The 12,459-nt window shown below is 44.2% G+C and overlaps 1 protein-coding gene across 1 annotated transcript; it reads right to left on the bottom strand.

The window, feature by feature from the left end:
- Positions 1-1,360: 1,360 nt before the first annotated feature.
- LOC310949052 (uncharacterized protein) lies at positions 1,361-12,214 on the bottom strand (the record flags this gene model as incomplete). The annotated part of the gene is made up of 13 exons (XM_083916383.1): positions 1,361-1,487; positions 1,925-2,006; positions 2,553-2,731; positions 2,869-2,986; positions 3,807-3,959; positions 4,209-4,263; positions 7,767-7,896; positions 8,955-9,036; positions 9,125-9,303; positions 9,401-9,518; positions 10,607-10,759; positions 11,830-11,875; positions 12,140-12,214. 13 exons carry the CDS (start codon positions 12,212-12,214, stop codon positions 1,361-1,363), a joined length of 1,497 nt encoding a protein of 498 aa, XP_083772509.1.
- Between the last annotated feature and the right edge of the window lie 245 nt (positions 12,215-12,459).

Raw genomic sequence — 12,459 nt, 5'->3', positions numbered from 1 at the left:
TAAATTGTGCTGAAAAAAACACAAAACGATCAAAAAGAGACGAAAAATGGCAACAAAGAGACGTAAAAGAATTAAAAATAGACGTAAAATGACCCGAGAGAGATGATGAAATGATGATAGGAACCTAAAATGACAAAAAAAACAGATGTAAAACCACCAAGAGTGGACTTTTAGTTGTTCTGTAGTCTGTTTGTTTCTATTTGTGCAATTTTTTTTATGTGTAATTGACTCAAGATTCAAGGATCAAGAGGGTTTCTCGTCATTACAGCCGTAAAAACAGCACACGATGCAATGAGATGCATTTCTCCTGGACCTCGGTGTCACGTCCATAAAAACCCAGGACGACAAACAGTTTGGACGCACCTTCTCCTTCAACGAGTTTCCTTCTTTTCATGACTGTTGACGTTGTAGATTCACACTGAAGGCATCAGAACTATGAATGAACACGTGGAAATATGAACTTATATAAAATACGCCTGATATTCTAGTTTCTTCACCTTCTGCTCTGATCACTGCTTTGCATCTTTTTGTGGTGGTTTTGCATCTATTTTTAGTCATTTTGCATCTTTTTGTGGTGGTTTTGCGTCTATTTTTAGTCGTTTTGCATCTTTTTGTGGTGGTTTTGCATCTATTTTTAGTCGTTTTGCATCTTTTTGTGGTGGTTTTGCATCTATTTTTAGTCGTTTTGCATCTTTTTATGGTGGTTTTGCATCTATTTTTAGTCGTTTTGCATCTTTTTATGGTGGTTTTGCATCTATTTTTAGTCGTTTTGCATCTTTTTGTGGAGGTTTTGCATCTATTTTTAGTCATTTTGCATCTTTTTGTGTTGGTTTTGCATTTATTTTTAGTCATCTTGCATCTTTTTGTGGTGGTTTTGCATCTGTTTTTAGTAATTTTGCATCTATTTTTAGTCATTTTGCATCTTTTTGTGGTGGTTTTGCATCTATTTTTAGTCATTTTGCATCTTTTTGTGGTGGTTTTGCATCTATTTCTACTCATTCGCGTGTCTTTGTCACCATTTTTGTCTCTATGTGGTCATTTTACCTCCATTTTCAGTTGTTTTTTACAGTAAGACAGTAAATACACACACAGGAATGAACAAACTCAAGGAACTGTGTTTAAATGCAGATTTATTGATGTCGATTAAAACACATGGAATGAATTGATTCCCCAGTGATTGAAACGAAATAAAGACATTGATGATGTTTCTCTTCCTGAAGTATTCTCCGCATCATCTCATCCATCTGTTTAAAGAGTTAAAGAGTCACAGGTTTAAACAACATCGTCATATAAATAATGAATATATTTAAGATCATGATAAAGAAATAATATATTTGTTTTGGTTTTACCTGCAGACTGTTCAGCATTCGTACAGCCTGTTGAGCCTGATGATGTCCTTCTGGCTCATCTCGGACGCCATGCCGAACTGAACACTGGCGTCAGGGATGGCCACCAAGGTGGGCCGGTTGTTCTTAGAGAAAGCGTACCTGAAACCACAAGAAGCAGAACATTCATCCAGCAATTCTGCAGCCTGATGTGGGGAGGTTTAAATTCCCTCGTGTTAATTTCTCCAGCACCTGCTGTGGTCGTCTCTAAGGCCACGATGAGATCGACTTTAACCTTGCATGAAAAAACACTAAAGAAGTAGTACCGTATTTTTCCGCACTATAAGTTGCACCTAAAAACCTTCAAATGTCTCAAAAGCCGACAGTGCGCCCAATATTGACACTTTACAGAGTAGGTATAGACCACACTCTATGACTTATTTATGATTTACAGAGACCCAACAATTCCCCCGTAGAGTACGGTGGAGACGACAACCTTCACTATAACAGACAGGAACGTCAGACAGACCCAGCTTTATGGAGTTTATACAACACATCTTCTTTGTAGCGTCCATGTTGTTTGTTTGTGTGTTACCTACTGGTGGTAATGCATGACGGAGCCGTAGTCATAGGTGGTTCCCTGGTTCAGGGTGTTGACTTTGTCAAAGTTGTGCTCCTTTCCTGAAGATTTGAAAAGAAAGCAGAATTACTGTCGGCTCCACACGTGTCTGCATTCATTCATACCCTGGAGCTTGTTACAGCGGTTACATAGGAGAAAGGAAAGAAAGGAATAGTCTGGCATTTTGGGAATTTGCTTTCTTGCCAAGAGAGTTTTACAGACCAGTTACAAATCAGCTTACAGGCAGACACACGCGTAGGTTGAGGCGGCTCGAAAGCAAAGAAACGTGGCAACAAGGAAACTACAAGTAAATGAGCGTAAATCACCAAAATGTCAAACTCCTCCTTTAATAGGTTATGGTGCAGAGTGTCTTTCTGCCCCTAAAGCATGGGTGTCAAAGTGATCCAGTAAAGGGTCGCTGTGGCTGCAGGTTTTCATTCCAACCAAGCAAGAACACACCTGACTCGACTTACTCCATCACCTGAACTGTCTTCACACAGTTGACTTGTTGGACCAGGTGTGTTTTTGATTGGTCGGAATGAAAACCTGCAGCCACACGGCTCTTTACTGGATCGCTTTGACACCCATGCCCTAAAACATCTACAAACCAGAGGTGACGTTTTCCAGCACGACGCGGATGTACTGGTCGCGGTCGGAGCGTTTCTGCTCGTGGTGGAAGCCCAGCGCGTGGAGCACCTCGTGCTGGACGGTGTCGTGGTAAACGCAGCCTGATCGTGAAAGGGACAGAGTCTGCCCGTTGCTTCTGCGGCCGATGAAGGAGTAGCACCTGTTACGGTTCAGGACAGAGCTCAGTGTATTTACATTTGTTTAGAAACTACAACCTTCCTCTGAAGTGCAGCAGGAGTTGCAGGACATTAAAGTACTCAAATTTGCACGTATAGGTACTCAACCACCCACGCTCACCCGCTGAGGGACTGGATGTTCAGGTAGGCTCTCTGGCCGTAGCGCTTGACGAAGCGGAGACAAGAGACTCCGTGGAAGGACTGCAGACCGCGCTCGATGATCGACACCTCACGAGGGGCTGGACAAGAAAAATCCTCGGGTTCATAAACAGTCTGATAAACAGCGGACGGGTCGCATGTTTGTGAACTAATGCGTCATTAAGGAAAACATTAATTACATTCTCTAAATGTAGCAGAGAGCTGATGTCCCCCGTTAAGGGAGACGGTGCAGGAACAGCAGCTTTCACTGATGATTTGATTATTTCAGAAGCTCAAAGTGCGATAAATGAACGTGAGATTTAAAGACACAGTGCGTGATCCAAACAAACGGAGCCGTTCTAAATCGGTTGGTTCGTTTGTGAACAAACAGGAGAACAGCAAACGTGTTGTCCGTGCTGTTAATGAGTTAAGATAATAAAGAACTTTATTCATTACTGTGAAGGGGAAACTGTTGCGACAGTATGAAGAATACAAACGTATAAAAATATCCGTATTAAAAGTCCACGGTATCCGAAATATACTCTCATCTCATCTTCAGCCTCTTATCCGGGGTCGGGTCTCGGGGCAGCAGCTTTAGCAGGGGACCCCAAACTTCCCTTTCCCGGGCCACATTAACCAGCTCTAACTGGGGGATCCTGAGGCGTTCCCAGGCCAGTGTGGAGATCTAATCTCTCCACCTGGTCCTGGGTCTTCCCCGAGGCCTCCTCCCAGCTGGACGTGCCTGGAACACCTCCCTAGGGATTGTTTACTCCAGGTAGGGAATGAGTCCTTACCCCAAGTGAAGGAGTTCAAGTACCTCGAAATATACTCAATACCAATAAACACGGTTAATCTTAGTTCATATGAACGGTCGTTAAATTATGAGTTGATGAGGAACTCGTAAATCTCAGCTTGACTCACAGAACACGCTGGAGATGGTGTAGGCTACGTAGACCTTCCCGTCGGCGGACTTGGGCCACATGCAGCCTCTGGAGGTGCAGGGGTCAGCGTTCCTCTCGGCGGCCGACTCGTACGCGACATCGTCTTCCACGTACGGCTCATCGGGAGAACGCACTGCAGCACGCAAGAGGACAAACACACCTTTTAAGAACAGAAGTCATGGATATTTCATATAAACGTGTTCTTCGAAGACAAGAAATAAATGATTAAATAAACAATTCAGTGTTTTTCCATCAGGTTTTTATCCCTGGAAGCAGAATTTGGAGTTTCATGTTGGAATAAAAGAATAAAACCAACAAATGAACGAGTAACGTAACGAATCAAATATGAACTTTAAACCAAACTTTAGAAAAAGATCCTCACCAACGTCTCTGTTTGCTCTCTCGATCCGCTCTGAAGCCGTCAAAGCCTGAGCCACCTGTGGGGAAATCAATATTATATATATATATATATATATATATATAAGTTTGGGGTCCCCTGCTGGAGCTGCTGCGCCCATGACCCGACCCCGGATAAGAGGCTGAAGATGAGACGAGATTATTTGCACGTTAAAGTTTCACATTTTGACGTGAGCAGGTCTCACCTCCTCCTCGGCCCACGCTGAGACAGCCACCAGGACCACAAGGCCCAGAATGCACCTCACCTTCATGTCAACAAACAACCTGCAGCAACACACAAACATTTCCATGTGATTATAAATCAGATTCATGCATTAGATAGTTAAAGAAAGCACACTTACTGTTATCTGAGCAGAGAGAAGTTCAGTGAGTGAGAGGAGCAGCATCACGTTATAAAGCATCACCTGCACCAGGGAAACTCCTTTTAAGGGTATTTAGCTGTTTGGAAAGTGAGTGGAAACCGAATTTAGCGCCTGATAACGTTTCACCTTGATGCCACATGTGTGTTCCCATCACAGGAGCCGCTTTAATCTTGTTTGATTTGGCCTCAAAGATTTTCTGTCAACAAGTGAGCAAAAGCTTTTCCAACCGACTTATAATGAAGTTTCATTATTTTGAAATTTCATTTCACTCTTGCACGTAACTGTCTCTAAGTATTAAAATATTTTACTTAAGTCAAATTTACAGTTGAGCCCATGGATCGGATTACTGAAGGGACCTGCAGGGCACTGACTCATAAATGGATGCTGTAAAAACCCCAAAAAACACCACAAAAAGATGCAAAATGACAGAAATAGATGCAAAACCACAGCAAAAAGATGCAAAATGACTAAAAACAGATGCAAAACCACCACAAAAAGATGCAAAATGACTAAAAATAGATGCAAAACCACCACAAAAAGATGCAAAATGACTAAAAACAGATGCAAAACCACCACAAAAAGATGCAAAATGACTAAAAACAGATGCAAAACCACCACAAAAAGATGCAAAATGACTAAAAACAGATGCAAATCCATCAAAGACATACAAAACCACTAAAAGTCGACTCTTTGAATTTGAGGGGGGGTGTCTGACGTCCAGGGGCCCGTTGGTTTATCATGATGAACACATTAATCAGTGATTATAATACATTTATATAGATTATTCTGCTTAATGCAAACTCTTACTTTGGGTTCATTGAGTAAATTAAAATGCTAAAAAGGTAAAAACAGCCTTCAGCTCTTAACAGACGCTGACAGATGAAATAAGATGGTGTAACATCGACGGGGACACATCACATTTTCGTCAATTTGATCATTTCTTGCATTTTGGATTATTTATGCACCAAATTACAGTAAAATACTTTTATATTTTTATAAAGGAAAACACAGGTGACAGTTTAAAATACAGAAATGCAACTTATTCTATCACTTTAGTGTGTTTTGTGCAACATTATCACTTAACTCGCAGCGTAGTCGACGAACTAGAATTGAGCTTTTTAGTGATTGTTCTCACTTTAATCTGCATCGTGTTCGTTGAATTATTGTCTTCTGAGGTTAAACACTGCACCAGACTTCACCAACACCTGAGTGGTGCTCTAACTGTCCTTCAAAATAAAAGTCCTCTGCTACTTTCATGGGGTTATTGGGGGGAGGGGGGGATCTGCACTGTTGTGTTAATATGTAAAAACGCTGCAACTTCTCTCATCACACACTTCAGTTGTAAACACTGTTTTCAGGAATGTTTGATTGTTCTCACTTTAATTTGCATCGTGTTTATTGAGTTATTGTCTTTTGAGGTTACACACCGCACCGGTGTCCTTCAAAATAAAAGTCCTCTGCTACTTTCATGGGTTTACACTTCAGTTGTAAACTGTTTTCAGGAGTGTTTGATCGTGAAAGTGTCCACAAACCACAAACAAAGCTTCATGTTTGACTGTTTATTGTCTTCGATTGTGTTACAGGTGTGTGAGTGTTGTCAGGATTGGTCTCGTCGCCTGTTAGGGAGGAGAAAATAAAAGAAACTTGCTTAAGGCGACACACACATTTTCTCTCCGGGTCACAAAACAAACCGTAGACAGATTTATACAGGAGCTGCAGGAGCACCGCGCTAAAGTGTAACTCCGGCTTAAATGGAACCTGCGCATGAATACACATTGATTAAGCCACGAGACAAGGTTTTATTATCAGTAACCGACTTGTTTGGATTCCCTCTCGATATGGACTTAGCCTTGTGCTAAAGCTTGTAGCATCGTAAAACAGTCTTTTTAATAAACTCCTGTTCTCAAACTATGTTGTTGATGCTTCGTTTTCTGTGTAGGGACTCTTCTCATGCGTTTCTCAGAGGTTTGGTGCTATTTGGAGAAGACTAGAAAGGTGCTATATAAGTACAAGTCCATTTACCATTTTACCATACAAGAAGACATAGATGCAAAACCACCACAAAAAGACACAAAATGACTAAAAATAGATGCAAAACCACCACAAAAAGACACAAAATGACTAAAAATAGATGCAAAACCACCACAAAAAGTTGCAAAATGACTAAAAATAGATGCAAAACCACCAAAAAAGAGAAGTAGTTGTGGTTAAAAAAAGCTGTTTTGGATGCGTTCAGCGCTCCGTCCGAGCTAATCCGTGTTAGCCACGGATAGCCTCTGGCTTCTAGCGGCTGTCGGGGATTTCTCTGTTCAGGCTCATTCATGCTCTACGTTAGAGACGTGTACGGATATAGACGGAGCCTTCTGTCCGTACTCTGCGTACACTTCGTCCGTATTTCTGCACGTAGCCTGAAAGCTTTCGGATGCGTACCGACACGGACCAAATGTTGCAGTACCAGAGGAAAGCGTGGGGGCAGAGTCGGGCACTGGACACAAAAAGTGGCGTGAATATCCGGAGCGAGCAATTCATTAAGAACCCAACCTGAGGCGAACAGTGTATAGAGCAGCCGCCCCGTGTAAAGAGGCTGAAGGTTCTCAAAGCAGCGGCCGCGGATTCGACCTCAACCTGCGGCCCTTTGCTGCGTGTCTCCCCCTCTTTCTCTCTCACCCCATTTCCTGTCTGTCCTTAATAATAAAGGCTTGAAAACTGCCCAAAAAATAATCTTAAAAAAAAAACAAGACGGACATCCTGAAATACTGAAAGTGACGGTCGTCAGTTTGTCTCATCTGTCAAACCAACGTCTGGAATTCTCCGTCCACACTCCAGGACGTCTTTAGTGTCTCACAGACCACCGCCGTCTACGACCCTGCCCGCCATTTTGCCTCCTTCTTAACAGACACAGGATGGTTCTCTCCTCCGTCGTCGCCATGTTTGTTCAAACTTTATTGGCGTAACTTTTGAATCTGAGCGACGCCCTCTAGAGGATGTTTTGCTCAACGTCCGTTCAAACGTAGAGAATGGACGTTGAGCCATGAAAGCACGAGGGCGGTGACGATTAGACCGTTGATAACGTACGTCTCTATTTACAAAATGGAAGCATAAATGCGCCTTTAATCTGTGAAGGGACGGTCTCGGTGGCTTATTTGATTTTGTTTTCGTACCGTGTCACATTTGTACAGCCTGTTCAGTCTGCTGATGTCGTTCTTGCTCATCTGTTTGGCTTTCCCGAACTCAACATTGGCGTTGGGGATAGGAACCATAGTGGGCTTATTGTTCTTGGAGAAGGCATACCTGGAATTATGACGAGAACAGAGGTTAAATTAACCAAGTTATTGTTCGGTATGGTAGATCAGATGGCTGTTGTGTGTGGATGGTTTGACTGAATCAATGTTATAACCGTTGTCATTACTTTGTGTAGAATGAGTCCTGACCCCAAGTGAAGGAGTTCAAGTTCAAGATCATGTTCACGAGTGAGGGGACGATGGAGCGTGAGTTTGGTCGGAGAATCGGAGCAGCGGGGGCGGTGCTGCAGTCGCTCTACCGCACCGTTGTGATGAAAAGAGAGCTGAGGAAGACAAAGCTCTGGATCTACCGCTCAGTCCTGGTTCCTACCCTCACCTGTGGTCATGAAAGCTGGGTCAGGACCCAAAGAACCAGGTCGGGGGTACAAGCGGCCGAAATGTGTTTCCTCAGGAGGGGGTCTGGAGTCTCCCTTAGAGAGAGGGGGTGAAGTTCAGCATCCGTGAGGAACTCGGAGTAGAGCCGCTGCTCCTTTGCGTTGAAAGGAGCCAGTTGAGGTGGTTCAGGATCATCTGGTAAGGATGAACCCTGGGTGCCTCCCTAGGGAGGTGTTCCAGGCACGTCCAGCTGGGAGGAGGCCTCGGGGAAGACCCAGGACCAGGTGGGGAGATTAGATCTCCACACTGGCCTGGGAACGCCTCAGGATCCCCCAGTTAGAGCTGGTTAATGTGGCCTGGGAAAGGGAAGTTTGGGGTCCCCTGATAAAGCTGCTGCCCCCGAGACCCGGAGGATGGAGATGAGATTACTTTCTGTCACCTCTTTATACGATTGACGTTGGGCCGAACACCGCCCCTTAGTTGCGATATAATCCCAACATCGCACTACCTACTGTGAGGGATTTTTTGCATGGATATAATTAGATTTTGTCCGCTCTGCTCTCCTTAACGCAGTTCGACAGAGAACTTCTTTTCTAAGGACCGCAGAGAGCCTCGGGAGTCGCGTACTACATGCGTTTTATATTGTTTTGAGAGATCGTAGTAGTATATAGTGGTATAACATCACTCAATGTTTGTCTGAATGTTATTGCAAAGCGTTGTTGCCTTTACGACCTGTGGTACTGCATGACAGAGTTGTAGTCGTAGGGGGTGTCCATGTTCAGAGTGTTGATCTTGTCGAAGGCGTACGCCAAACCTGAGAGGACAAATATCTGGGTGTCAGACTGAGTATTAGTGTTCACATCATGATAGATGTCAGGATGCGTGGAGGAAAGAGTACAGACCGGACTGGATGTTCTCCCACAGGATCCGGATGTGCTGGTCCCTGTCGGAGCGGCACTGTTCGTGGTTGAAGCCGAGGGCGTGGAGCAGCTCGTGCTGGACGGTGCTGTGGTAGATGCAGCCCTGATGGTCCAGAGACAGCGTCTGGGAATAACCACGGCGGCCGACGTAGGAGTAGCAGCTGCATTCATGCGATGAAATAAAGAAGTGTCAAAGTAAAAGGGACTTTTTTGTTTTTGAAACTTTTTCGGGAGGGGGGGGGGCAGTTTTTCGGTTACCCATTGACGGACTGGATGTTCAGGTAGTCTCTCTGGTTGTAGCGTTGGACGAAGCGAATGCAGGAGACGCTGTGGAAGGACTGCAGCCCGCGGTCGATGATGGAGCGCTCACGAGAAGCTGAGGAGGCGAGAGAAGACATTCACGTACAGAACGTAAAACAAGTCCTTCGAATTAGAAACAACAAAATAGCATTCATGTCTGAATGAAGGGGTGGCGAGGTGTTGTCTATGGTATGGACGGATTATGAGACAAAGGGCCCCCGGGCACAGACCAAGCCCCCACCACAGCGACTTCCTGTTTGATCCAATCAGGAAGTGCCAAAAGCGTCAGTTCTCTGAGTGTCCACTAGGGGCAGGTTTCATAACAGAGCAGTTTCTCATTGAGCCCCATGTTAAACAGGCCGTTTACACAGCATCATTAAACCTGTTTAAGGACAAAAGAACATTCTAGTCTGTGTGTTTAGATCAGATCTCCATGACAACACTGACAATATGTTTTTTTACCAGGATAGTTTTTATTTGATTGGAGGTTAAAGTTTATGAATAATTAGGGGCGTGGCCTCTTGAGTGACAGCTAGCCTCTGGCCCTCACTTCTCCTCGGAGGTAAACGTCAGCCAGATGGACGTACGCCCCTCCCCCCCAACGTCACATACATGCCCTTTTTTGGTCAGAGGGAATGAGGCGGAGTCAAAGTCTGACAAGATGGCGACTCCCGTAGGCGAGGACGATTGGATCAAGTTGAGAGAACGGACCTCGACGGAGACGCTACGTCCATTTTTTATAAAGTCTATGGCACAGACACGTAAGAGCCCCTCCTGAACCCAAATACCCAAACTTAAAGTCTACTTTTAGCCATTTTGCACCTCCTTGTGGTCATTTTGTCATCATTTTGTGGTGTTTTGCATCTATTTTTAGTCATTTTGTACTTCTCTGTGGTCACTTTGGTTGTATTTATAGTTGTTTTTGCATCTCGATTATTGTTTTGCATCTATTTGTATTCATTTTGCATGCTTCTGGTTTATTTGTAGTCATAATGTGTATGTTTTTGATCGATTTGTGTCAATCATTTGGCATCTCTGTAGTCATTTTGGGTGGTTTGTGGTGGTTTTGCGTGTCGGGGGGATGGACCTGGTCTTGTTTGTTCCTACAAACTAACACACAGTCTGCTGTTCTAATAAAACCTTTAAAAGGATTCAGTTACTTACAGAAATGTGAGGCGATGACATAAGGAACGTAGACATTTCCGTCGCCGGACTTTGGCCACATGCAGTTGCCAGAGGTGCAGGGATCCGCATTTCTCTCATTTTCATTGTCATAAGCAATGTCATCCATGACGAAGGGCTCTTCCTCTGTATGCACTGTAGGAGGAGGATCAGTCAGTGATTTGACCAGTGGTGGAAGAAGCATTTAGATCCTTTAGTGAAGAAAAAGCACAACTAAAACCTCACTGAAGTCACTTTTTTTTAAGTATTATCAGCGTGGTCGTCCCATGAGAACCAAGTATCTCTAAAAAGTCAACTTTTCATGAGTAAACCATAATGTTTTCACACATTTGCCGTTTTTAGGGCAGTAGCTCAGTCCATAGGTGACTTGGCTGGGAACTGCAGGGTCGCTGGTTCAAACCCCTATGTTGACCATGAACGGAGTGTGGCTGGAGAGGTGCCAGTTCATCTCCTGGGCACTGACGAGGTGCTGTTGAGCAAGGCACCAAACCCCCAACTGCTCGGGGTGCCGGTCACTGGCAGCCCCCTCGCTCTAACATCTCTCCATTAGTTGCATGTACATAGGTCCTGTCTGAGCATGTGTGTGTATTTCGGGCCTGTGTGTGTGTAACATGAATAAATAGAGGGAAAATTTAATTCCCCCATTGCGGGACAAATAAAGGAGTTCTTCTACTTCTTCCTGTCTGGGCTCAGACGCATGCAGATCTCCCGATGTAAACACCAAATTTCTTTAAGCAATTAAAACAAACAAAAACAAACAAAACCACGTTCACGTAATTCGGTTAAGGAACAAAAGAGATCTCTGAGACTCTTGGCGCTACAGAGAGAATGTGCGAACACACACACGGTCCATGTAACTGAAAATTGCACGTGTTTTAACTGAGCTCGATCCAGTATCTTTCTTGTATGTATGATGTGAGTATCCCCTGTTTTTCCCCCTATTGTTCTTATGATACGTTTCCATGTATTGTCACTGTCTCTTTAATCTGTAACTGGCCACCGGTCTAGGCCAGGTCTCCCTCGGAAAAGAGATTTCTCGGTTATAAATTAATTAAAAAGATAAACTGTGTATATGTCACACAGAAAATACCACATACACACACACACTGCTCACATACGAAAATATGACAACAACTAAACACCAACAATGGTGCCGCCAATCATGTTCCTGTGAAACGATAAAATGAAATTGCACGTTGTCTTACCAACGTCTTTGTTAGCCTTCCACAGGAGCTCCGACACAGACAGATCCTGGATCAGAGAGATGATCGCCCATTAGTGTAGTTCAGCATCTACAGTCTGGTGTCTACATGTACGGTTCAATTCCTGATAAAGGTCACACTTCCACTTACCTACTGTACACAGACTCAACAGAGCACTGAATTACCCTGATGTCACGGAGCAAACACGATCATTAACCAGTAAATAACACATTTAATCCACTGTTTTTCTGTTAAATCCTGTCATTAATTTAAAATCACATCTGTTTACGTACAGATGTGACAATAACCTCACCTCCTCTTCAGCCCAGGAGCAGTCAGAGACCACGGCGAGGACGAGGAGCCCGAGCGCGCACTTGAAGAAGGTCATGTTGGCAGCCTGCAGGTGGACAGCGTTACCGCCCGGCTCCAGCTGTGGCGACCGTTTTATAGCCTTCAGTGTCCCCGCGAGCTCCTGAAACCAACACTCAGCACTTTGCTCGGTGATAAGACGCACGTTGCCTTGAAAACATGCTGCGGATTTCCCACCTTAACTAAAGCTGAATAAAAATCTGCTGGCGGACGTTGTGAGACTGCCGGCCCTGAGGACACCTGCTTGGTGTTCATGGAGCGCGT

The sequence above is a fragment of the Echiichthys vipera genome (genome assembly GCF_963691815.1).
Source record: "Echiichthys vipera genome assembly, chromosome: 7".
Classification (NCBI taxonomy): Eukaryota; Metazoa; Chordata; class Actinopteri; order Perciformes; family Trachinidae; genus Echiichthys; species Echiichthys vipera.
This window is presented reverse-complemented; position numbering and strand designations above follow the sequence as displayed.